This window comes from Schistocerca nitens, chromosome 5 (genome assembly GCF_023898315.1).
Source record: "Schistocerca nitens isolate TAMUIC-IGC-003100 chromosome 5, iqSchNite1.1, whole genome shotgun sequence".
Taxonomy (NCBI): Eukaryota; Metazoa; Arthropoda; class Insecta; order Orthoptera; family Acrididae; genus Schistocerca; species Schistocerca nitens.
Genome location: NC_064618.1, coordinates 656,439,652 through 656,465,352, shown reverse-complemented (window position 1 = coordinate 656,465,352; position 25,701 = coordinate 656,439,652). Strand labels below are relative to the sequence as shown.

General features: G+C 39.2%; 1 protein-coding gene across 3 annotated transcripts in view; it reads left to right on the top strand.

The window, feature by feature from the left end:
* The window catches only part of LOC126259422 (uncharacterized), a 238,473-nt gene that overhangs the window by 16,444 nt on the left and 196,328 nt on the right, over window positions 1–25,701 (top strand). For all 3 annotated transcript variants that reach the window (XM_049956207.1, XM_049956206.1, XM_049956205.1), the window contains exons 5-9: window positions 4,442–4,798; window positions 10,599–11,231; window positions 11,321–11,485; window positions 17,533–17,748; window positions 17,853–17,945. In XM_049956207.1, coding sequence (XP_049812164.1) covers window positions 4,442–4,798; window positions 10,599–11,231; window positions 11,321–11,485; window positions 17,533–17,748; window positions 17,853–17,945 — 1,464 coding nt within the window. The remainder of the gene's footprint in view (window positions 1–4,441; window positions 4,799–10,598; window positions 11,232–11,320; window positions 11,486–17,532; window positions 17,749–17,852; window positions 17,946–25,701) is intronic.

The window sequence follows — 25,701 nt, the reverse complement described above, 5'->3', positions numbered from 1 at the left end:
AAGTTTTATTTCACTTCATTGCTTTTTCAGTCTAAAAGTTGAGCAACAGTGATGGTAAGTTTCAACCTTGCCTTACACTCTTGTTAACACAAAATTGTCTTTTTGGGACCCCTTCTTCTGGTATTCCCATTTGGATTGTGTAAATTAGTCCTCTTGCTCTGTACCTTAGACCCAGTCTTCCAATTATTGTGAACATTTTATTTCACCTTCCATTGTCGAAGGCTTTGTTTTTGTCTGCAGATGCTAAGAAGGTGTTTTGCTTCTTCTGCTGTATTCTTTCTAATAGCAAACACAGTGTCAGAATTGCCGGTGCATTTTCCCTTTCTGAGACTAAACTGATCTTTGTTTAGTTATTTCTCAAGTTTTCTTTCTATTCTTGTAGTATGATATTGTGCTCAACAGTTTAAAAGTGTAACTTGTCAGTAGAATCATCCGATAGTTTTTACATTTATAACCATTTACCTTCTTTAGCAATGTGATGGATAACGCGTTTTTTGAAATCTTGGTTAAGTTGCTTCTTTCCTAGATTTTTGACACCAACCCAAAATAGCCTTGTAGTACCTTCACCTCCTACAGAATTCAACAACTGCAACATTATATCATCATTTAGTGTTCTGTCAGAGTAACAACATTACTGGATATCCACGTGAACCTCTTCATGTGTTCTATCAGACTTCAGGACAGCTTCTGTACATCATTAAGATCTTTGAGGTTCTCCTGCATCTCTTGATGTTCTCTTATGCATGTCACAAAGACATCTGCTCATTATTGACTAACACCTACACATTTAATTTTCCTGTATGTTATGTCAACCTTCCACCGCCCCCCCCCCCCCCACCCCCTCCCCCCAGTCATACCTTTCATAACATCTTTACATGTTTCATCCACTTTGATCAAAATGTTTTATATTTTTCATTGTGAGCTAACATATTTTGTATTTTGAGTATAGTGGTTCACAGTTTGTGATGTGTACTGGCAGTATCAGTTCTGGGTATCAACAGAATTCAACAGAATTGGGTGGTGGGGAGCTGTTCTTACATAACTAGTCATTAAGTAAAGGAATTGTTTACCAAAAGAGTCATTTCATCACTTGAGTGCCTCATTATGCATGGTCCTATTGGAATGGTACACCCTTGGGTTGTTGCCTGTGGACTTATCAGCTGTTCTCTCGGCCAGTTGTAAGGGTGGGAGAGGGGAGAAGGAGAGTGGGGATTTTAGTGTAACATTGCCACATAACTATGGTGAACTAGTCATTTTATACATAGAAATACACTGCAAGAGGTGAAAGTATCATAAAAAGATGTTTGATTGGGGATCAAACACCCAACGCTATAATTTTATGTTCTGGCACTTATTAACAGTCATTGGGTCACCCAGTTCCTCATTATAACTTGACAGAATCAGCTTAACTTGTCATATTAATATCAATTAATTCTGGAAAGTCCTGAGTAATTACAAGTAGTCGAAGGCATAAAGTCAACCACTTGATTTTATAGTTCAAGTGTCGAGTAGTCCACAGACTCTGAATTACTAAGGGCATTCAGTAAGTAATGCAACACAATTTTTTTCTGGGAGCAGGTTGGTTTTATTCAGGATTCCAATACACCATTCTATTCCCCACTCTTGGCAACAGAATCATGGTTTTTGACACAATCCCTGTTCAATGCGACGGCCTTACACCACCTTACTGAAAGGGCCTGTGTACCCATATGGTACCAATCTACTGTTGGAAGTTGAAGCTAACATCTTGCTGCATCAATAACCTCCCCATCATCCAAGTACTGCTTCCAATGGGGTGCATCCTACATTGTGCCAAACAAAGTAGCCTGAAGGTGCGAGATCTGGAATGTAAGGTGGATGAGGAAGAACAGTCCATTGAAGTTTTGCGAGCTTCTCTCGAGTGTGTAGTCTTGTGCAAGGCCTTGCGTTGTCTTGGAGAAAGAGAAGTTAATTAGCATTTTTTGGCGACAAACATGCTGAAGTCATTTCTTCACATTTCTGAGCGTAGCATAGTACACTTCAGAGTTGATTGCTTCACCATGAAGAAGGAAATCGAACTCTGATGTTCACTTGAGCAGTGAGGCGTTTGTTTGTGATCCATTGATCACCTTGAATGAGGGCGTCCACACGTTGAAACTATAGGAGCTGAAGTGAGAATACTTCACGTTGTCCCACAACAAATTCCACATTTTTCAACTGTAACTAGCCAAGAAAAAAAAATGTGTTGCATTACTTATTGAGTGCCCCTCATATGTACATGGGAAAAGAAGGAAGAAACAGAGAGTAAAGTCTGATGAAGAACAGCTGCGACTAAAGTGTATACCTTAGGGGCACATTGCATAGTGGAGAATTCAGTTTTCTGTGGTTGTATGCAGTTGTAAGGTGTGGTGGTGGTGGTGGTGGTGGTGGTGGTGGTGGTGAGAGAGAGGGGCAGCTGCACCCAAGCCATTCTTGTGATCATTTCCTTCTAATTTTCTCATTCTGACACCTTGGAACATTTCAGTGGAACACCATTCTGCTTGCTCTAAAGAATTGAGCTGGTACTGATGAAGCTAATCAACATCGACTTTAATTACCTTTTTTGCTCATCAGACATTTTCTGGCTGAATGTAGTTTCAAGGTGTTGCAGTTTTCTTAGACGATCTTGCTAAATTATTACAAAATCAAAATTCTTACTTCTGCTACTATGGTGCCAGTTGTTATCCACTCTGAATGATTGTAATCATCAGTTTACATTCAAACAATGGAAAGTCCAGGTACGAATATCAACAATATATGAAAAGATAGATTGCTACTTAGTGTTTTTTTTTTTTTTTTTTACAGTAAGTGGCAATCTATCTTTTTGTACTTAGTTTACATTCAGTTATTTCTGAAATTCTTATTCCTGTCATTAGTTTTGTGTCTGGCCTAAAACAATGCCTCCAAAACTTGATTTAACGTTTTGTACATTTTTGAAGCATTTTCCATTGTGTTTGGCAGTTCTGTATATAAAAAGCATCTTTTGAATATAATAGAGGGAAACATTCCACGTGGGAAAAATATATCTAAAAACAAAGATGATGAGACTTACCAAACAAAAGTGCTGGCAGGTCGATAGACATATAAACAAACACAAACATACACACAAAATTCAAGCTTTCACAACAAGCGGTTGCTTCATCAGGAAAGAGGGAAGGAGAGGGAAGGATGAAAGGATGTGGGTTTTAAGGGAGAGGGTAAGGAGTCCTTCCAATCCCGGGAGCGGAAAGACTTACCTTAGGGGGAAAAAAGGACAGGTATACACTTGCGCGCGCGTACACACACACACACACACACACACACACACACACACACACACACATATCCAGCCGCACATACACAGACACAAACAGACATTTGTAAAGGCAAAGAGTTTGGACAGAGATGCCAGTCGAGGCAGAAGTAAAGAGGCAACGATGTTGTTGAAAGGCAGGTGAGGTATGAGCGGCAGCAACTTGAAATTAGCGGAGGTTGAGGCCTGGCGGATAACGGGAAGAGAGGATATACTGAAGGGCAAGTTCCCATATCCGGAGTTCTGACAGGTTGGTGTTAGTGGGAAGTATCCAGATAACACGGACGGTGTAACACTTTGCCACGGCCAGCACATCTTGGCACAGTGTTACACCATCCGGGTTATCTGGATACTTCCCACTAACACCAACCTGTCAGAACTCCGGAGATGGGAACTTGCACTTCAGTATATACTCTCTTCTCGTTATCCGCCAGGCCTCAACCTCCGCTAATTTCAAGTTGCCGCCGCTCATACCTCACCTGTCTTTCAACAACATCTTTGCCTCTTTACTTCCGCCTCGACTGACATCTCTGCCCAAACTCTTTGCCTTTACAAATGTGTGTGTGTGTGTGTGTGTGTGTGTGTGTGTACCTGTCCTTTTTTCCCCCTAAGGTAAGTCTTTCCGCTCCCGGGATTGGAATGACTCCTTACCCTCTCCCTTAAAACCCACATCCTTTCGTCTTTCCCTCTCCTTCCCTCTTTCCTGATGAAGCAACCGTTTGTTGCGAAAGCTTGAATTTTGTGTGTATGTTTGTGTTTGTTTGTGTGTCTATCGACCTGCCAGCGCTTTTGTTTGGTAAGTCTCATCATCTTTGTTTTTAGATATAAAAAGCATCTTTGTTACACAAAATTGCAAAGAATAATCTTGAAGATTTGTTTCACTGTCCAAGAAGTGATGTGTGATTATAGACAAGAACAGGTACAGAAAGTGTTAAGCACAGGTGTTACTTAATACAGTTTCATACTTATCAGTTCAGAAGCCGCAAGCTGTATATTATTTATTGGAAATTCTCAGCTAGTAGTATATAAAAGCTTGCATCACTTGTCCTTTTATAATGAAAATCTGATGATATTAATGCTAGTCGATGCTCTTGTATGATAAATATAAAGATTGTGAAATTTGTTTTACAGGTTGGCTCACGTTCACATGATCGAAAAGCGATAGATGACTCAGAGATTGAAAAATACCTAGAATCAATAATTGAAGTTGGTGTGCCTGAACCAGAAATGTCAGCAGGAAAAATATCAGACTCAAAACCTGAAGAAAAGATAGGCGCAACAGCGGCATTAGACATTGAGGATCCAGTACCTGCTGTAGAAGAACCTATGATTGCCAAAAAAGCATTTTGTCTGGGGTGTCCTGTTGACTTAAACGTAAATAATCCAGATTTGTCCCAATTTGTTGATCTGGCACTTAACTCCATTGACAAAAGCACAACAAATGCATACAAATATGGATTAGTAAGTGTGCGTAAGGCTCAGAGGCAGGTAAGCAATCATATTTTCTCCAGAATGAGAGAGAGAACAGTTTTAATGAAAATGCTATATTATGTGATCTGAGCTATTTCTTGTGTAAAATGTTCTTTCTCTTAGGAATAAAACTTGGTGCTTGAATCTGGGACTGCATTGCTTTCAGTACCCTTAAATTTTTTTTTTATTAGACACTATAGTGACACTATAAGCTCTATTGTAAACATCTATTTGTTGTTGGAATTGCTGCAGAGGTTCATACAGTACAAACTAACAGTCTGGGACATCTTTTTTAGTCAAAATGTACTTTGCAGTGTTATTGTGAAGTCTGTTTCCTTACTCAATATTTGCATGTTCTTTCCTAACACTCTCAATCAGGATATCTGCATGAGAAATATCTCTTGTTCTTTTTGTGTTGCCCTGTTTGATCTCAAGTGGCTCTGAGAGTTTAATGTGCCCATTTTTGATGCATTTCCACCTCCCTTCAAAGAAATTTTTAGCCCAGTAGGGGTGGGGGGGGGGAGGGGGAGGGAGGTTGCAACTATGTGCTACAATACTTCATTCTCATATGAAATTTTCTCAATTTTTGAGAAGAAAATAGTCACTGTCGGCCTAACATGAGGAGCTGGCCACTTGGTGTCTACTCTCCACATGAGGAACTGCTCGACTACTGAGACAAATTCATTCTCTTATGTAATAATGCTCTGGTATGCTATTGATGAAATGCAGCTGCAGGGGTGATCCCAGTCAATAGTATGTGTCATGTGATGGAGAGATGTAGGTAGCAGACATAGATCAATTTCCACATCCTTGTAAGGTGCCCGAACGTGGAGCCGTTTGGTTTTGAAACTGAGAGCACATAAATGTGACTTCAGTAAATACAGGTGAATGGAAAATGAAAACTGAAAGAGATAGGAAATAAAAATGATCATTATCCTTTGTGAAGTCTGAGTTGAAGTCTTCACTGTCTTCCTTCACAATGAAAGTTCCAAGAGTGCTAGAGAATATTTTTCAAGAATGTGTTTTGGGAGCTGTTCTTAGGTAATATGTTACCCTGCCCAAAAGTCTAGTGGTTTCCCTAAATTGATTAAGGCAAATATGGAAAGTCTGATTGAGGAGGACACAGCAGATATCCTTTCCCTCCTCAGATGATGCCCCCATCAACATGTTAAACTGTGATCTCTCTTCCTTGCAAAAATCATCAAGAGCTGCTGATGAAATAAACCCTTCCTACAGTACTGATATTGATCAAAACTATCAACATCAGAAACATGAAGTTATTGATATCAGCCTATGTGGTGTAATTCTTACTGGGGTGTCAATAAAATAAAAAATAAAATAAAATAAAATAAAAGTGTGCAAATGTACTCCGCTCAGCAGCATGGAAGGACAAAGATTATGTGACTCACACTTTATTCTTGATTACAGTTATACGTGATGGGTGTTTTTCATTTTATTTTGATTGTCACTATAGTAAGAATGATACCACAGTGCTTAATGATGATTGTTCGAAACTGGTATTGAATAAATGTTTATTTCCTCTGTAGCTCTTGGAGGTTCATAAATAAGTCTCCTCAAACTTCAAGAACTATTAGACCATAAACCCAAAAAATAGTAAAGGGTGAATGTAATGATGATGCTGACCATCCATTGTTGTTTACGGAAGGGGGGAGACGTTTCTGCAGTACATAAGATCTGTCATCCCACCAGTTTACCATTCATTTTATGGGTTTCTAACAGCATCAGATAGTGCAGATTGAAATGAACATGTTGAGGACGTTTTATATTGGAGATATTATTTATGTGGTGTCCCAGGGTGGGGGTGGGGGGGCGGGGGGGTGCAATATTCAGTGACACAACAAGAACAACTATTTTGAAGCAAAAAAGGTCTAGTAAACATGGGCTCTAAGCACTTTATCTTCAGCACTGTGGCAAAAATCTCTTCTACTGCAAGCTCTTTTCTGTCCATAATTTGGGAATTTTCTAGGAAACATGGGTTCTAAAATGCATACCTTAAATGCTACGAGCACTTGTTTAGTAGAAGAGATGCATTTAACACTATCGAAGATTAACAAATACTCATAGCCATTAAGGTATGCACTATAGAGCCCATGTTTACTGGGAATTTTTTCTCATTTTGGTCCATACTACCACTTCTCACAGTATGGAAAGCAAAGAGCTGGCAGTGGAAGAGATTTGTTTCACAGTATCAAAGATGTAGTAGTTCTCGTAGTTCTGAAGGTATGTATTTTACAGCCCATGTTAATTAGACTTCTTTGCTTTGAATGATCATTCCTGTCGTACCCCTCAGTATCAACCATTTCTCGTAGTATACCCTTTATTTTAAAAACTTTGTAAATGCTTTTATGACTATACTTTGAAATTATTCGTTTGTAATACTGATTCAATATTATGAGAAGGAAAGTTGCTACTCACCATATAGCAGAGATATTGAGTCGCAGATAGGCACAACAAAAAGATTTTCACACTTAAAGCTTTCGGCCAATGGCCTTTGTCGACAATAGACACATATACGCGCGCACACACACACACACACACACACACACACACAAATGCAACTCTCACAGACTACTACAGTCTCAGGCAACTCAAGTCACACTGGTGCATGTGTATGTGTGTGTGTGTGTGTGTGTGTGTGTGCGTATTATATGTGTCTATTGTTGACAAAGGCCATTGGCCAAAAGCTTTAAATTTGAAAATCTTTTTGTTGTGCCTATCTGCAACTCAGCATCTCTGTTATATGGTGAGTAGCAACTTTCCTTCTCAGAATATTGTTAATTCCATCCTGGATTTTCCAATGTTTGTAATACTGATTCACTTACTTAAAAATCAAATTTGTTTTGAAAACTGTGAGTCAATAACAACTCATTTCAGTTTGTTATATTTTCCAATTATCTACAATATGTGGAGGACAAACTGAACTAAAAGCAGTTGTGAAACAGTATAACATTTTTCGGACGAAAAACCCTCTAGTAAAATCTTTGTTTCTGTTATATTTTGCCACAGATGGAAATAGCATCCTCTAGCACTAGGCCCTCAATTATATAGAATATATTTGATGTAATAAATGGTAGATAGCTGTAAATGTGGATAAATGTAAATTAATGTGGATTTGTTATGTTCCAATACAATATTGATTGTATGCTTCTTAATTCACTCACTTTGATTGAATATCTTAGTGTAACATTGCAGAACACTAAAAAATGGAATGAACACATAAGGATAGCTGTGGGGAAGGCAGTGGTAGACTATGGCTCATTGGAAGAATTCTGGGGAAGTGTAGCTCACCTGTAAAGGAGACTGAGTGCAGAGCACATACATTACTCTTTCTTGAGTACTGTTCAAGTGTTCAGGATCCCTGCTAGCTCAAATTAATTGAAGACATGGAAGCAGTGTGTTACAGAAATGGCCTGTGAGCTTAGGTGGGAATCTATGAAGAGGAGATGCCTATCTTATTGCAGAACATAGAAGAACAAAATAGGAGAGATCCTTGTACTGGAAATAATTTTTCCACCTTGTTCCTTTAGTGAGTGTAACAAGAAAGTGAATGACTAGCATTTTTGAAGCTTCAAGTTGTTTTGTGAACTATGTAGAAATGACAGTCATAAGTCTCTGAGAGTTGAGTGTCCAGGTTGAGGCCTCATCTGGTACACCGTTTTTAACTTGTTACACATTTCCAGTTCTTTGTGTGCTCTGCTCAAGAGTAAAAGTGCCTAAATTCAGTTACATACCACTTGTTCTTAATTTAAGGCCTTAGAATTGTGTGTGATTATCTGAAGTTCATGCTTGTAATGTAAATAATTCAAATTCAGAAATTGAGTTTTTAAGACCTAAGGGACATGATAGAGCCTTCTAGAGGGCAAAGGCCATTTGAGTGCTCCCACCCAGTTTATTTTCTCCAAATTCTGAAGATGGGAACTTGCTCACCAACATATCCCATATCACACAACCCTTATAATCTCCATTCTCAATCTCTCTCCACCCCCCCCCCCCCCCTTCCCACTTGCATTTCTTCTTCATTCCCTCTCTCTTTCTCTCTCTTTTTCTTATTTGCCTCCCCTCCTCTGCTTCTCTCTCTTTATTGTTTGTCTTCTTCCCAGTCATCTCCTTTTTATTTGCCCCCCCCCCCCCCTCTTTTTCTGGTTTCCTTTCAATTCTGAATTGCAGTATTCATTCAATGTTTCCTTTCACTTCCCCTGTAATCCACATTTCTTCTCTTTGTGTCCTTTCCATCTACTATGAACTGAAGCTGGCACAGTACTCACTGATGTACTCTTTCCTCCCATGCTATAACACCTTTTTTTTCCCTTTTTGTCTCCCATTAACCTCATAACAGGTGGTCCCTTTCAAAGTAGGGTACGTGAGTCCTTCCCCTCCTTACCAACCTTCCCCAACCAAACCCTGTTTCCCCCTTGTAGAAGGAACTTACAAGACCTGAAGTCTAGGAATAGTATTTGCTACCTTTAAATGTTTCTTTCAGCAGCACTATAGATTTCACCTTCGGAACGTAAGCAGTTTATTAGAATACAGTATTTTTGTTTCCTTGTTCTGCTTAATCACATAGTGTTTAATTCTTAGTTCAAACAATGGAAAATCCAGGATGGAATGTAACAATATTATGAGAAGGAAAGTTGCTATTCACCATGTAGCAGAGATGCTGAGTCGCAGGTTGACACAAGAAAAAGATTTTCACATTTTCGGCCATTGTACCACAATGGCCTATAACGACCTTGCCTAAAATCAAAGTACCTGTTTGCACATCTTATACCGTTTGGCATAAATACATATTCTCTATAAGCGTCCCTAAACTGACGCACTAAATCACCCAAATTAGGCTTATAATACCATAGTTCTTCCAACACTAAAACAGCTGCTGAATAATTAATCTTGTTGCCACAAAATGTAATAGCAAGTTCATCAACCCTCTGCTGACTATTAGGAACAAGGCGAGGCGTATGTCGTCCGAGTAATTACGAATATGTTCCTAGTTGGCATAAAAAAACTCCAACGCAGACATTAGCTGTAAACAAATACTTTTATTCAGAAAGTTACTTTACCTTTCCTCTTACAAAATGTCATATACACTCTATTTCTTACAATAAATGTTACATATTTAACTTCACTCTGTACATTATCGTTTCTCTCAGGTTCATCACCAGCAATCTGTAGTCCAATATAAAATGGATTTGTACCTTGAAACAACCTATTTTTAACTTTACACTCCTTTTCAAGATCTGTCCACGACTTGACTTTCGTTATATCTGCACTTTGTTCTGGCTTAGAATACGTTACAAACTTAAAACTATTCCTTCTTGTATATTTACGCCAAGGTACACCAGATACCTTCTGCGGATTCAAATCAAAAGCACCCATTTTATTACTACATGCTATACACACTTTCTCCAATGCACCCTGATTTTCATATATCTTCTTGTTAGCTTTGTCGTCAAGAGTTAGTCTTTCAATCCTAACATTAACCCTATACATGTATGTTACAATTTTATTAATAATTACAGAACCATATTTGTTACCAAAAAACTTAAATTCATCGGTAATATTATAATGTTGCAATGTTGAAAAATTCTTCGCTTTCTCATCATGCCGAAAGCTTTAAGTGTGAAAATATTTTTGTGTGCCTATCTGCAACGTAGCATCTCCGCTATATGGTGAAAGCAACTTTCCATCTCATAATATTATTAATTCTTAGTTCATTTTACACGTTCTTTGAGAAGTGCTGTTACTGTGAAAAATGACACATTTTCAGGCCATTTGATTCTGTTTTTTGTTCTAATTGCAGGTTGTGAATGGAATTATGTACATGTTGCTCCTTGATGTTGGTGAAACAGAATGTTTGAAGGAAACTAACATGGACAGGAACTTGTGTGCAATCAATTATAAAAGTGATCCCAACACTTGCTACATTGAAATATTTGAGAAACCAGGACTTCAGAAACAGAGGGAGATTACATTTAATAACTGCACCGGAATAGATGACAATTATCCATCTAATGACATTGTTGCAAACCCTCTTTCAGTCAGTATTTCCAAAAATGAAAAAGTGCTGACTCATTACAAGGATGATGATAGGCCCCAGTTTGGTTCTTTTGATGATTTGGCAACAGTGTCTGCAGATGATACTCCTTATAACTATGCCCGTGGCTACTCAGCTGACTACATGGAGGATATTCCCTTCCTTGGGTGGGATATGGGAGGCTATCTTTCAGACTCAGAAGAGTACTACCAAACGGGGCAGAATGCCCGTATGAAAAGACGAGGGGTTTCTGGTTTCATTGGAGGTCTTAAAGATATAGGTCCAGGAGAGGAGCAGTTGGTAAATGACTTAGCAGCTACTGCAGTTGAAACACTCGATGCCATTGATGAGGACAATCTGAAGCGTGTTGTTGTGGAGGTAGTGGATGCAAAGAAGCAGGTAATTTTTTTGTGTTAGACCTTTTGCATACACCTTCTTGCCATGTTCCTATAATAGGACAAGACATTTAATTCAAAAAATTGTTACAGATTATGGATGGTGTGATGTATCACTTGAAACTTGTTGTTGGAACGTCGTTGTGTGAAGAAAATAAGGCACCAAATGCAGACTGTCTCAAAGACTTGGTTATGCCACTTTCTCTTTGTACTGTACATCTTCATCGCTCATTTGTTGATAATTCACTTAGAGTTCAGGTATGTGTTAACAATCTGTCTAAATAAGATATTTTTTTTAATCGCTGAAGTTACCATTTGGGATAAAATATTGTAATTTTTTGTTTATTTTACCCTCTCTCATTTGCACTATTTTTATAAATATTGCCACTTTTGTTCAAAAAATGCAATCATCAGATCCATATAGCTGCCTACACAACCAGTCTTCTGCATACTTTCAACAAAGTAAACTACATCATGCCATAAACTAAAACTTTAAACACTAAATCATTTGTTGTTTATCACGCATACACAATAATCACTATAAAAGTTGTGCATTTGCTGTAGAGATTGTGGAAAATATAGGATTTTAATATTACATGGTAGTAGGTAGAGCTCTCTTCCCTATAAACATGTCTTCAATAGTGATAAAATAGTTTTCGTATTGCAGCAGTACTTATTGAAGTTACAGGTAACTACAACCAGTAGCACTACTTTCACACAGCTTATTTTTTGATGGCTGCAATTTTTATTAATTTGTGATGTGTGTGTCAGTATCATGTTTTAGTATTTAATAAGCCGAATCTTTAGTGTTACTGACTGTGTGCTTTATACACTGGACAAAACTTTTATATTTTAGTTGGATTATGAATTTTATGTAAGTATAGCAATTAGTATATAAGCATTTTAGATGGGTCTAACAGTTAATGTTTGTATAAGCAGTTGGCTCTCATGTCTGTAAGCTCTATGTAATGTTGTGTAACAATTACATAGCAAGTTCAATCTCTAGTTTTTTTTAAATAAAATTTTTTATAATACATTTTATGTTCAAATGGGTGGATAACATTGCAGTACAATGTTGTTCCCGAGTAGTATACGTTATAGTGGCTAGAATGAAATGCAGTAGGGAGCTGGTGTTGTGTGGAAAGGTACTGAGCCATAATGAATTTATTAATGTTTCTAAAATCACTGATGAATTTATTTTTAAAAAGCAAAAATCCAAGAATAACAACAACAAATTGCCTCTAGAACTGAAAAGACTAAATTTCAATAACACAACTGGTAGCAAACACTTCAAAATGGCAACAGCATAAAATCACTTCCTTTTAGTAAAGAATGTTAAATGAAGTAAAAACACACTTGCATTACAAACGGCAAAACATATGATCAAATGAATATGTAAAAAATTTCAACCATCAGCTATTGCCAGTAAATATCAAGATGCCATTGTCTTCAAAGTAGCCAAAATGACTGACAAATATGCTACAAATTTATGATGATATAGGCGGTGTCAGAGGCAGTGCCAGTAGCAATAATTCCTCCGTCTCTACTAACATAGGACGGCAGTTTGCCATTACCACAGTAATGGAAACCTTCATTAAAAATTTCAGTCATGGTACACAGGCATCTTTAACTAGACCACACTTAGCAAGAGATACAATCACCTATCCTGTAACACAGAGACAACTCATTAATTATTTAGCAAAAATTAAACATACTACAAACGCAGGAAAGTACGAACAGTAGGCATGTTGCTGTTGTTGTGGTCTACAGTCCTGAGACTGGTTTGATGCAGCTCTCCATGCCACTCTATCCTGTGCAAGCTTCTTCATCTCCCAGTACTTACTGCAACCTATATCCTTCTGAATCTGCTTAGTGTATTCATCTCTTAGTCTCCCTCTGATTTTTACCCTCCATGCTGCCCTTCAATGCTAAATTGGTGATCCCTTGATGCCTCAGAACATGTCCTACCAACCGGTCCCTTCTTCTTGTCAAGTTGTGTCACAAACTCCTCTTCTCCCCAATTCTATTCAATACCTCCTCATTAGTTATGTTATCTACCCATCTAGTCTTCAGCATTCTTCTGAAGCACTACATTTTACCCCTGCCACCTTTAGAATTTGAAAGAGAGTATTCTAGTCAACATTGTCAAAAGCTTTCTCTAAGTCTACAAATGCTAGAAATGTAGGTTTGCCTTTTCTTAATCTATTTTCTAAGATAAGTCGTAGCGTCAGTATTGCCTCACGTGTTCCAACATTTCTACAGAATCCAAACTGATCTTCCCCGAGGTCGGCTTCTACCAGTTTTTCCATTCGTCTGTAAAGAATTCGCATTAGTATTTTGCAGCTGTGACTTATTAAACTGATAGTTCGGCAATTTTCACATCTGTCAACACCTGCTGTCTTTGGGATTGGAATTATTATAGTCTTCTTGAAGTGTGAGGGTATTTTGCCTGTCTCATACATTTTGCTCACCAGATGGTAGAGTTTTGTCAGGACAGGCGCTCCCAGGGCCGTTAGTAGTTCCAATGGAATGTTGTCTACTCCCGGGGCCTTGTTTCAACTCAGATCTTTCAGTGCTCTGTCAAACTCTTCACGCAGTATCGTATCTCCCATTTCATCTTCATTTACATCCTTGTCCATTTCCATAATAATGTCCTCAAGTACATCACCCTTGTATAGACCCTCTATATACTTCTTCCACCTTTCTGCTTTCCCTTCTTTGCTTAGGACTGGGTTTCCATCTGAGCTCTTGATATTCATACAAGTGGTTCTCTTTACTCCAAAGGTCTCTTTAATTTTCCTGTAGGCAGTGTCTATCTTACCCCTCGTGAGATAAGCCTCTAGCCATCCCTGCTTAGCCATTTTGCACTTCCTGTCGATCTTATTTTTGAGACATTTGTATTTCTTTTTGCCTGCTTCATTTACGTTGTTTTTATAATTTCTCCTTTCATCAATTAAATTCAATATTTCTTCTGTTACCCAAGGATTTCTACTAGCCCTCGTCTTTTTACCTACTTGACTCTCTGCTGCCTTCACTACTCCATCCCTCAGAGCTACCCGTTCTTCTTCTACTGTATTTCTTTCCCCCATTCCTGTCAATTGTTCCCTTATGCTCTCCCTGAATCTCTGTACAACCTCTGGTTCTTTCAGTTTATCCAGGTACCATCTCCTTAAATTACCACCTTTTTGCAGTTTCTTCAGTTTTAATCTACAGTTCATAACCAATAAATTGTGGTCAGAGTCCACATCTGCCCCTGGAAATGTCTTACAATTTAAAACCTGGTTCCTAAATCTCTGTCTTAACATTATATAATCTATGTGAAACCTTTTAGTGTCTCCAGGCTTCTTCCATGTATACAATCTTCTTTTATGATTCTTGAACCAAGTGTTAACTATGGTTAAGTTATGCTCTGTGCAAAATTCTACCAGATGACTTCCTCTTTCATTCCTTATCCCCATTCCATATTCACCTACTACTTTTCCTTCTCTTCCTTTTCCTGCAATCGAATTCCAGTCACCTATGACTATTAAATTTTCGTCTCCCTTCACTACCTGAATAATTTCTTTTATCTCATCATACATTTCTTTGTCATATGCAGAGCTAGTTGGCATACAAACTTGCACTACTGTTGTAGACGTGGGCTTCGTCTCTATCTTGGCCACAATAATGCGTTCACTATGCTGTTTGTAGTAGCTTACCTGCACTCCAACTTCTTTATTCATTATTAAACCTACTCCTGCATTACCCCTGTTTGATTTTGTATTTATAACCCTGTATTCACCTGACCAAAAGTCTTGTTCCTCCTGCCACCGAACTTCGCTAATTCCCACTGTATCTAACTTTAACCTATCCATTTTCCTTTTTAAATTTTCTAACCTACCTGCCTGATTAAGGGATCTGACATTCCGCGCTCCGATCCATAGAACGCCAGTTTTCTTTCTCCTGATAACGACGTCCTCTTGAGTAGTCCCCACCCGGAGATCCAAATGAACTATTTTACCTCCGGAATATTTTACCCAAGAGGACGCCATCATCATTTAACCATACAGTAAAGCTGCATGCCCTTGGAAAAAATTACAGCTGTAGTTTCCCCTTGCTTTCAGCCGTTCGCAGTACCACCACAGCAAGGCCGTTTTGGTTAGTGTTACAAGACCAAATCAGTCAAACATCCAGACTGTTGCCCCTGCAACTACTGAAAAGGCTGCTGCCCCTCTTCAGGAACCACACGTTTGTCTGGCCTCTCAACAGATACCCTGCCTATGGTACGGCTATCTGTATCGTTGAGGCACGCAAGCCTCCCCACTAACGGCAAGGTCCATGTTTTATGGGGGGGACGTTAGGCATAAAATTCTTCTTTTTTTTTGTGGAGGCAAACAATTTAGTAAACAGCTTGAACTCGGGATAGGTAACTGTAGACATGCCTCAGAAATACTGACTATAAAGTACAATTCGTAAATCAGAAGAATTACATCTGCATTCTATACCCTTAGATTGGTATAGTAACAGCCACAAGCCCACACACACTGACAGAGCTCAACTCAAGTAGTACCAGGCAAAACACATTTATATATATATAACAATGGCCAACCAGGATACGAAGTCAAAATAGCCACCACGTGACAGCAAGTGACGTGCACACTAATCAGATGCTAACCATGATTTCTCATAAAATTCAGTGCCCATTGACAAATGCTTGCCTAGAGAGCACTGAAAGAAGGATGTAATGAAGATTACTCATAGTTGGAAACCCACGGGTATCATCCAGCAGATGCCACTGCGTCCAATACTTGCAAAGGTCAGATTGGACTCCAACCCGGCACCACAATGGACACGAACTGCTTGCAACTTCAATAGCAGAGGACACGCCGAATACTGTGCATCCTGCCGAAGTAACTTTAAATGAGTAATGTTCACGGCTTCAACCAACACTCGGCCCCGCCAAACCCGCAGGGAGCGAAAGCACCATTTTTGCCAACAGACCACGGCAGGTGCTTGGCCACAACAACATGCTGCCACACTTGTGCTCTTCGCCACCTGCGGTACACTCTCCTCTTCTCCAGGTCACCGCAGCCCTTAACTACCTTCTCCTCCGACCTACCCTTGACTGGCGACAGTAACGCTCCATGTGCTCTTGCGGCCAGAGGGATTCCAAATCCGCGGGGATCACGCGAAATTAAATGTGGGTGCACGACACAGTATGTCCCCACTTATCTCTGTGCTGTGAGTATTTTATGATGATAAACTCAGATATTAGTCTCTAAACATGAATAGGTCTCACTATTATGTTAACAGACACATACGTGTGTACTACATAGGTATAAAAATTCAAAAACATTCAGAGTGATGGAACAGATCAACTGATGGCAATAATGGATATTTTTGAATGTATCCTAAGTCCTTGTTCACGTGTATACCCAACAATTGTGTTGTAAAGGTAGGTTAAAGTATCACATTAGTGCAGTCATTTCCATTACCTCAACAAACAAAATTGCAAGTTTCTGCCTAGCAGTTGCTTTCCATTTGTGTCACGACACCAAGCTGTGATTGCAGCCCACCTTGACTTGTGGTCACAGCACATGCTGGGCCAACCATATCTGCTCTGTCCAATGTTTTCTGTTCTTGCTTGCTCGTTCAATATGAATCCCAAGATTATTTATTCTTTTCTGTAACATGTAGTATGGTAGTGAATTGGCCTCATTATAATGAGCTGTTTATATTTATATTTTGTTCAGTTTTTGCCATAGGTATAACAAGTGTGAAGCTTTAATGTCAAATTATCATCATTCTCTTGTGAAAAACAGTTTGAGTTATCAATGTTTCATCAATCCATATTGAGCACCACACTTTATCATATTATGTAATCAGATTCTTTGCATCACTAACTTGTTACATTGATTCCCTTCCCTGTTTATAGATATAAGACCACATTCAGAAGTTGAATCCAACCCCTTGTAAGCAGCTTATGACATCCAATTTGCATGCTAGCAGCTATTTTCCTTCTGTAATTGATCTAAATTGCACCCCCTGCAAAGAAGGTCGGCACCTTAGAGGCAGCAGCAGCGAAACGACATGTTACGATTTTGTAGATTTGCTCCATAGTTCACTATACTGGAGATGACATATTAATCATCAGTAAACAGGAATACATCTCAGCACACTGAAACGGCCGTCTGAAAAGATGAAAAATGGCTAAAATTGTGATGACTTTGTACTGTAGTTTTACTTGAATGAAGAGCAGTGCTTAAGAGGCTTATGAAATTTCTGTACAAATGTCATTAATATGCATTACCATACTTTTTTTTTAGGTTGTCAGGTCTGAATGCTCCCCTAAAGAAGAAGGACTTTCAGATGACACTTTCCAACCGAGGACCATAGATGGTCATTCAACCACAACTGGTGCCTCTGGTGTAGATGTATATAACCCTCAGCTCAACCATGTGACAGAATTTGCACTTTCAGAAATCAACAAAAAACTAAATGTAGCCCACACTCTTTTAAACCTGATTAATGTTCACACTGAGGTAAGTGCCTGCCCCATTTCAAATAAAGTAGTCTCTGATGATCAACATTTTTCATTACTTGAAATATGTTTCCCAAGACATGCTATATTTTCTTTCTCTTGTAGATCAATGATAATATCAACATGTACTTGACTCTTAAAATTGCACCATGTGTGGATGGAAATGAAGCAGGAGTCAGCTGCAGACCCCAGATTACAGTAAGTGCTGCTTGTATGCTTTTCTTTGATTAACAGTAATGTCAGATATTACTATTGGGCTGAAATTTATTGAACATTATTTTCAGTGAAAATGTATGTTCCCGTTTAACTACAGATTATATCAAATTGACGAGGATGTTGTTGTCATAACATTTTGAGTCTTCCTGTTGTTTCTAAAGATATATCAAACTTTGACACACACACACACACACACACACACACACACACACACACACACACACCCCCACACACACCTGTGTGTGTGTGTGTGTGTGTGTGTGTGTGTGTGTGTGTGTGTGTGTGTAGGCGTGCGCGCGCGCTTGCAGTACTGTTCTGTTGATTTATTTTTCTAGAAACATTTATATATTTGTTTTGTTAGCTTGTTCTCATTCATACAGTAGAGGTGTTCAAGAAAGAGACTAAAATTTGCTTTGCCATTACTGTTGATATTTTTGTGTGTATTCTGGTAGAGCATCTTGTTACTTCTCATTTCCCAACGCACTGTTGCTTGTGTGGTAGCCGTCAAGAATCCGTCTTTGCAGTCTCTCTCTCTTCTGTCAAGTAGGCCATTGTTAAGCATTCAATTGGATATAAACATTTTGGTCTTACCATTGCAGTATAGTGTTCTAGTTTTGTATTTATAAAGTTGCATTTTATATTTTTAGTTATTTGTTTTTTTGGAATTCAGAGACAACCCTGTATTTTCTGCTTTCAACAATTCACAGTTTCAAATTGCAGAATGAAAAGTGTCACATAAACATTGCAACTTTTGAGTACATAAAACCATACAAATTTATTAACAAAGTTGAGTGACGTGCTCGTCATTGCAGTGTTTGCTTTCTGTGATTATGTATGCACTATGATACTACTTAGATGCCCTCCACTATTCTGCAGGCACACTCTTGTTTTTTAGATGAATTATTTCATAAATGTTTTGACATACTTACACCTCTAGTTCTGAAATTACTTTCTGAATCCCAACCTTGAGTTCTGGAAGTGATTGTGATATGTTGGTTTACACATGAGATTTCAAATACCACAGCAGAAAGAGGTGGTGTTAAATCACAAGATTTGGGTGGTCAATTCACATCACTGTTGTAGGAAATCATCTAGCCAGGGAGCCTCTCTCACAGCAAGTTGATGGTTGTAATCAATGTGTGACAGTTTGTGCCATCCTGTCGAAACAAAACCACTTCAGCACTCACATGCTCCAACTCAGATCACAAAACTCTTTTTAACATTTTGTGGTATCATTCGCCATCCAATCTTAATCCACTTCTGATGCCATCTTTGAAGAAGTACAGACCAGTTACACCCCCAGCCCAAATGACACATCCCAGTCACTCTTGTGGATGTAATGCCTTTTGTATAACTACTCAAGAGTTTCTTGTGCCCCAAATGCTTCAATTTTGCTTTTTCATAAAACCATTCCACAGAAAGTTCACTTCATTATTTTCCTGATGAACTTGTTGTGTGCTATTTGCTTCAAAAACACCCAGTGGGCAAATTCTTCGCATTTCACATGATTATTTGTCTTCAATTATTGTGTCAATTGGATTTTATAAGTCGAAAATTGCAGATCTCCTTTCAGAATTCATTGCATGCTGGACCTTGGAATGTCCAGTAGTTATGAACATTAGTGAATAGATTTCACCACACTTACAGCAATATTATTACGCATGGTGGTGATATTTTCCACAGAATGGCTAACATGAAGATTCCCTGGGGTTTTAATGTCCTCAACTGAACCGATTTTCTCAAATTTAGGAGGCATACTCGACACAGTCGACTCATTCGGTGCATTACGTTGACAAAAGATTCCATGAAGTAGTTTGCAAACAGTCTCTGCATAATATACACCATGTGTGTAATAAATTTTTATAATGGCAATGAGCTGCTGCATCATGAAGCACCCCATAGTAACTACAAAGAGAACAGAAGCAAATTGTGCCAAGTTCAGTGCTGCCAACTTACTAGAACAGAAATTGCAGCCGTTTCAAAAGTCACATTCCATATGGGGCACTCTTTACTGTGTTTAAAGTAAACAGTACTCTAGAGAAAACAACAGTATTTATTGTAATATTCAATACAGCTGCCAGATAAATTTTTTTTGGAGTTCAACTGATTGCATCACATCCTATCAGTTATTTTATAGATCAGAGGGTTGAGCTTATGATTGTTGGCGCACCATAGACTGTAGATAGTAGATGAGGATCACGAGCCCATGAGAGTCAGTCACCACTTACAAGCACACTCCTAAAATATATGATTGTGCTATATACAGACCCATAGGTTGCCTACTGCCAGCCCCCCCCCCCCCCCCCTCTCTCTCTCTCTCTCTCTCTCTCTCTCTCTCTCTCTCTCTCTCTCTCGCACACACACACACACACACACACACACACACACACACACACACACACACACACACTCCTGAAGGAGGCAGGTCCTTCAAAAGGTACTATGCTTTACTCATGAATGTCATGGTTTGGAGTAAAATGCTCTAAGAATTTCAACATGATGTACAATATAGTATTTTATACAATACTTTTTATTATATGTTTCATCTTCTGGTTACATAAATAGTGATGTTACAACTTTTGTCTTCTATGGTTTGTTTAAAAAGCAATAGAAAGGAGGAATAGTGAAATATTAGGAAACTAAATTACAAATAAAGCTAATTTCTACACAGAATTATATCTACTTGAATGCATTACTGAATAACTCTTCAACTGAATATGCCAGGTTAGGTGCTCATAATGTGAATATATGTGTATTTTCATCATGTCAGAACAGGAAAGAATGTTAAGAGCAAGAGATGAGAGAGAGAGGAGGGGGGGGGGGGGGGATCAAAGTGTATGATTTGAAATCCATTGGGACTAGTATCTGTTATTAACTGCATAACAGTATAAAGTTGGTAACTAGTAATCACACACTTTAAGATGGCGCATTTGTGGAGTGCGCTGGGAGCAAAAGCTTTCTGTCGGCTCGTAGCATAGTGACTGCTGGGCCAAGTCAGGGCAAAAGAAATGAACGTGTAATGAGTTAATGCTTCGCAGACGTGACAGGAAAGTCAATGATGAACTGCTAGAGTGACCAGGTACAGCCTCTTCACTCATTTGTCTCAGTAATAATAATAATAATAATAATAATAATAATAATAATAATAATACCACCCAATATGCACAACACCGCACATGAATCAACTCTATTTTCACAGTGGCTATTTTATCATTATGGGACACAATATTGTTATGCATCTAAGGTTAGCAATGAGAGTAAACATTCCATACTGGTCCGAAGTTAGCTGAATTTCAGCAGCCAGTAAAGGAACTCTTTAAAGTGTGTGATTAGTGTGTTACAGAATAAAGTTTGTATCTCTTAAATCTTATTTTATTTTATTTTACTTATACAATCACAAACTAGGTGCAGTCATGTACAAACATAATACTGGTAATAAATGAAAGTCCATATGCTTCTGTTGTCATTTCCAGTATGAGCCCATCAAGTGCATGTAGTAGTTCACCATCGTGTAAGCCAGTTGTTCTGCCTTTATTCTTTATTAATGTCCCTAAAATAGTTAATATTAATTAATGTGTATAAAATGTACAACATTTTTCTTGTAATATTCAGCAGTTTAATTGACCTGTCACTACGGCACTTACTTAATCTAAATAACTGTACATATTAGTAAATTCATGCTAAGTAGTTTCAGTTTTTTGTCATACAGAAGCTTAAACTAAAAATAGTACTACCAGGAGCTGTTAGTAAAATATTACTTTGATCAGAGACACAATTTTCTGAAGTAACCAAAAGATGTCAGTCGGCAGCATGGCGACTGATATGCTGTCCTTTTTCAGTATACAAATTGAAAAGTGTTTGTGCCAAAATGAAAACTGCCAAAATTGGAACAAGAAGCTTAGTAGAAAGTAAATACATTAAATGAGTAATATATCATAAATATGCAAATAACAAAGTATAATAGCTAAACAAACCTGTTATTTTGCATAGCCAAGATGCATCATTGAAACTGCAGTTAATATACTAGCTGAAAATTATAATATGTAATACGCCAATTGATGATGGGCGAAAGCCCAAAACACATATTGGCATAAAAAAATATGTGAAAAGAGCCTTGTAACGATATGTGAAAAGAGCCTTGTAACGGTATTTCTTAAAAATCATATAATCCACAGCCATGGATCTCAACAAACAATAAAATGGAAAAATTATTCTTAAAGCTCATCTTTTATCTCTCTCCCCCCTGTTTTATATTGTCTCTTTGTTGGGGTTCATTTTATGCTGCTTTACACTTGTCTAATAATAACTTCATTTAATAGTTCTTTCATATTGGGTGTTTAGTGCAAAACTGCAGCCTCTAGCTACCAGTTTGCTACTTGCAAATCACACCTGCCGGCTTTGTCGTCTGCTCTACTTTTAGTGTTTTTATGTAAAGATAATCTACACTCAGAACTAACAGAGACTAGCCACAGTTTATTCAACAAATTGAGATATGTTACAGAATGCTCCTTGGAGCTGTGCAAACTGTAAGAAACAATCCAACCACAGTCCAGTTCACATATTGTTAGAGTTCAGCCAGTTACTAACAGATTCCGAAAAGGAAACTAATGGTGTCGGAAGAGGAAACACCAATAAATAGGGTTTACAGAGAGAACAAAAACAGTAGACCAATTGGCACAGAATGGCACTGTGACAGAATTACAAGTGGCTCAGAGTGGCCTCGGACCAACTTATATACAGGATTCCGATAGCCCTGACCCTGTTAGAGGATGCTCTTGTGACTAGCACCATTTGGGTAGTGGCACCTTGGTAGCCAACAATGTCACATTAGCTACTCAATTTCTGTAGGCACATTGATGACAGGTGGCATCACTACATCCTGATCCCCACCCACCCACCCACCCACCCACCCACCCACCCACCCTCCTCACCAGCAGCAATGCCAGGCATGAAGAAGCCTATGGTAAGTGTTTTAGTGGTGCACCACCAGAAAGGGTGCCAGGTCGGTGTCAGGTGTCATGGTGGAAGGCCAAAATGGGACGGAGCTAGGTGGAAGTTGCATGAGCCACCTTGTGACCAGAGGGTCTGTTGGGGGTAGAAAAGCAGGCAGCTGTTGAGCAGTGTGGTGGAGATGAAGCTGATTTTGGTAGTGCAGTATAAGCTTCTGGGCGGAGACCACGGCATACATATACATCATGGACTTGTAGCATGAGGAGATTATCCTGTGGATCCAAGTTGGGCAGCATCTGAACTTGCAGGGCCACACAGGGGTATCCAGCCAGAAGCTTCAGCAATGATACGTGTTGGCAGTGGACACAGCAGAGGGTATGGTGAGAGTGATTGATCATGTAGCCAGCCAACTATAGAGGGTATTATGTGCAGACTTGGACATCATTTCCTTTTGGAGGTGTCTTAAAAATGCAGACAAAGCATTCAGCATGACTGTTAGGAGGGCGGGTGAAGGAGCATGGCACAAGGATGTTGAATCCCTTTATGGCCACAAAACTGTTTGGAGTCATGGGAAGTGAACGTTGTACAATTATATGATGCCAAAGTGCGTGTGGTGCCTTCAAGGGCAACAATTTTTTTTTTTCTGCTGCAATTGTAGTGGCAGTAAGGACCTGGAACATGCAGAACTCACAAGGGAAATGAGAAAAGGAATAAATCACAACCAACTGCTTGGAGCCCAGAAACGGGCCAGAAAAATCTACGTGGATACTCTCCCACAACTCCACAGCATCATGCCAAGGAGAGAGAACTGCTGGTTAGGTACAGCTTGATGGTCCTGATAGATGGAATTGTCACGAGCAAGGTCCACAATGTTGCAGTCGGAAACGGGTCAGAACATGTACTGTCTGCCAATCTTTTCATCCAGGGTGTGCTGAAGGGGCAGTGTGCAGAGGTGCAGCACTCACGGCCAAAGAGAGGGAGGAATCAGAACACAGCAGTAGCCCTCTTCAGAATCCCACAACAGAACCCCTTGGTTTAGGTGAAGTTGATTTTGCCATGGCCAGTAGGGCCATCTGTGTTGCACAAAATGAGTGAAGTGGCGTAATGTTTGATCATTATGATTGGTACCCATGATGTCATGTGATATTAAAGGGAAAGCTGGAATGGCTGTATCCTGATTACAGTTGAGCTGGAAATGCTCCAATTCATGTTGGTCAAAGGCTGGTCAGGTCACATGAGGACATGGGACAGCAGGACTGCCCAATAGGGGATAGAATAATGAAAGTCAGACTAGTACAATACCTAATGCTGGAGGTGTTGGGTGATTCTGTCTGGTAGCCAGTGCCTGGGTCCAAAGATGATGAACAAAAGTCGATGGTCTGTGACGAGATGAAATTTCTGTCCATAAAGGAATAATTTACATTTCTGGACCTCATAGACAATAGTGAGGGCTTCCATTCTCCCACGTATGTTAAGAAAGGCTGCAGCAAAAAAATACCTCCACGGGTTGTATTCGAGTCCTCTAGCTGCCAGCCTCTGTAGTTGGACCTCTGTTTGTCCATCTTTTCAGAGATGGTTGTGGGACTCGGCTGTTCAAAACAGGCTTTCAAATTAACCCTTTAACTGCTCTGGACGTGTTAATGCCCACGCCTTTGTACCTGTACCTGTCCCTGTGTGCTCTGAACGTGTTTACGCACGCCACCAGTCCTTCTACCTGGTTCTTTGAACATTCAGAGTACCAGGTAGAAGGACTGGTGGTGCGCGTAAACACGTTCAGAGCACACAGGGACAGGTACAAAGGCACACACGTTAACACATCCAGAGCAGTTAAAGGGGTAAACACCTATCAGCCATCTAATGTCTAAACTTATTTTATATGGCTACCAGTTTCGGCGATTTCCTACACCATCTTGATGCCTCTGACCAACATGTAGGAAGCTTCCACCTCAGTTCTGATCAAAACAGGGGCCAGCAATACTGGTATTTCTACAGTGATACATACAGCCACCATCTGATAGCAGAAATCTACTAATACCTGTATTGCTGGGCCCTGTTTTGATCAGAATTGAGGTGGAATCTTCCTACAGGTCAGTCAGAGACCTGAAGACGGCATAATAAATTGCCGAAACTGGTAGCCAAATAAAATTGGTTTGGCAGCTAGACAGCTGAAAGTTGTTTAATTTGACATTATGGAGTTGGAGGTTGTGAAGCTGGTTTTCTGGAGTTGCATCTGTATCCAACATATTGTCAAATATTGTGGCACTAAGGAACACCTTTTAGTAATTCATGCATAAAACAGTGGAATCTGGCAGGAGCTGATGACTTTCTAAAAGGTAACCAATTCTAACAGCAGAGGCTATATAATGTAATTGGATAGATAAAAAATGTCCTCACCAAATGGCAGCAGGAGAACTCACGTATAAAGGTGTAGAAATTTGCCAGGTTTCGGAGCCAGCTGCTCCTCCTCCTTGCAGGAGGATTGAAAGAGAAGTATAGATCAGTGAAGGAAAAGGACTGATGAGGTTTAGGAAATGGGGAACGTTTGGAAGAGTCACCCAGAACTCCAGGTCATGGGAGACTTACAGAACGGGATGAGAAGGAAAGAATGATTGCTGGCGACTGCACCAGATGACAGTTGAAGACCTAAGAGCTTAAATGTACAAGATAAGGTAATATGCAAGACAGAGATTAATGACAAAATATCATGCTCATGTTAACAAGATTGGAAAGCCAAGTGCACTGTATACTATGTGATCAAAAGTATCCAGACACCGCCAGAAACATATGT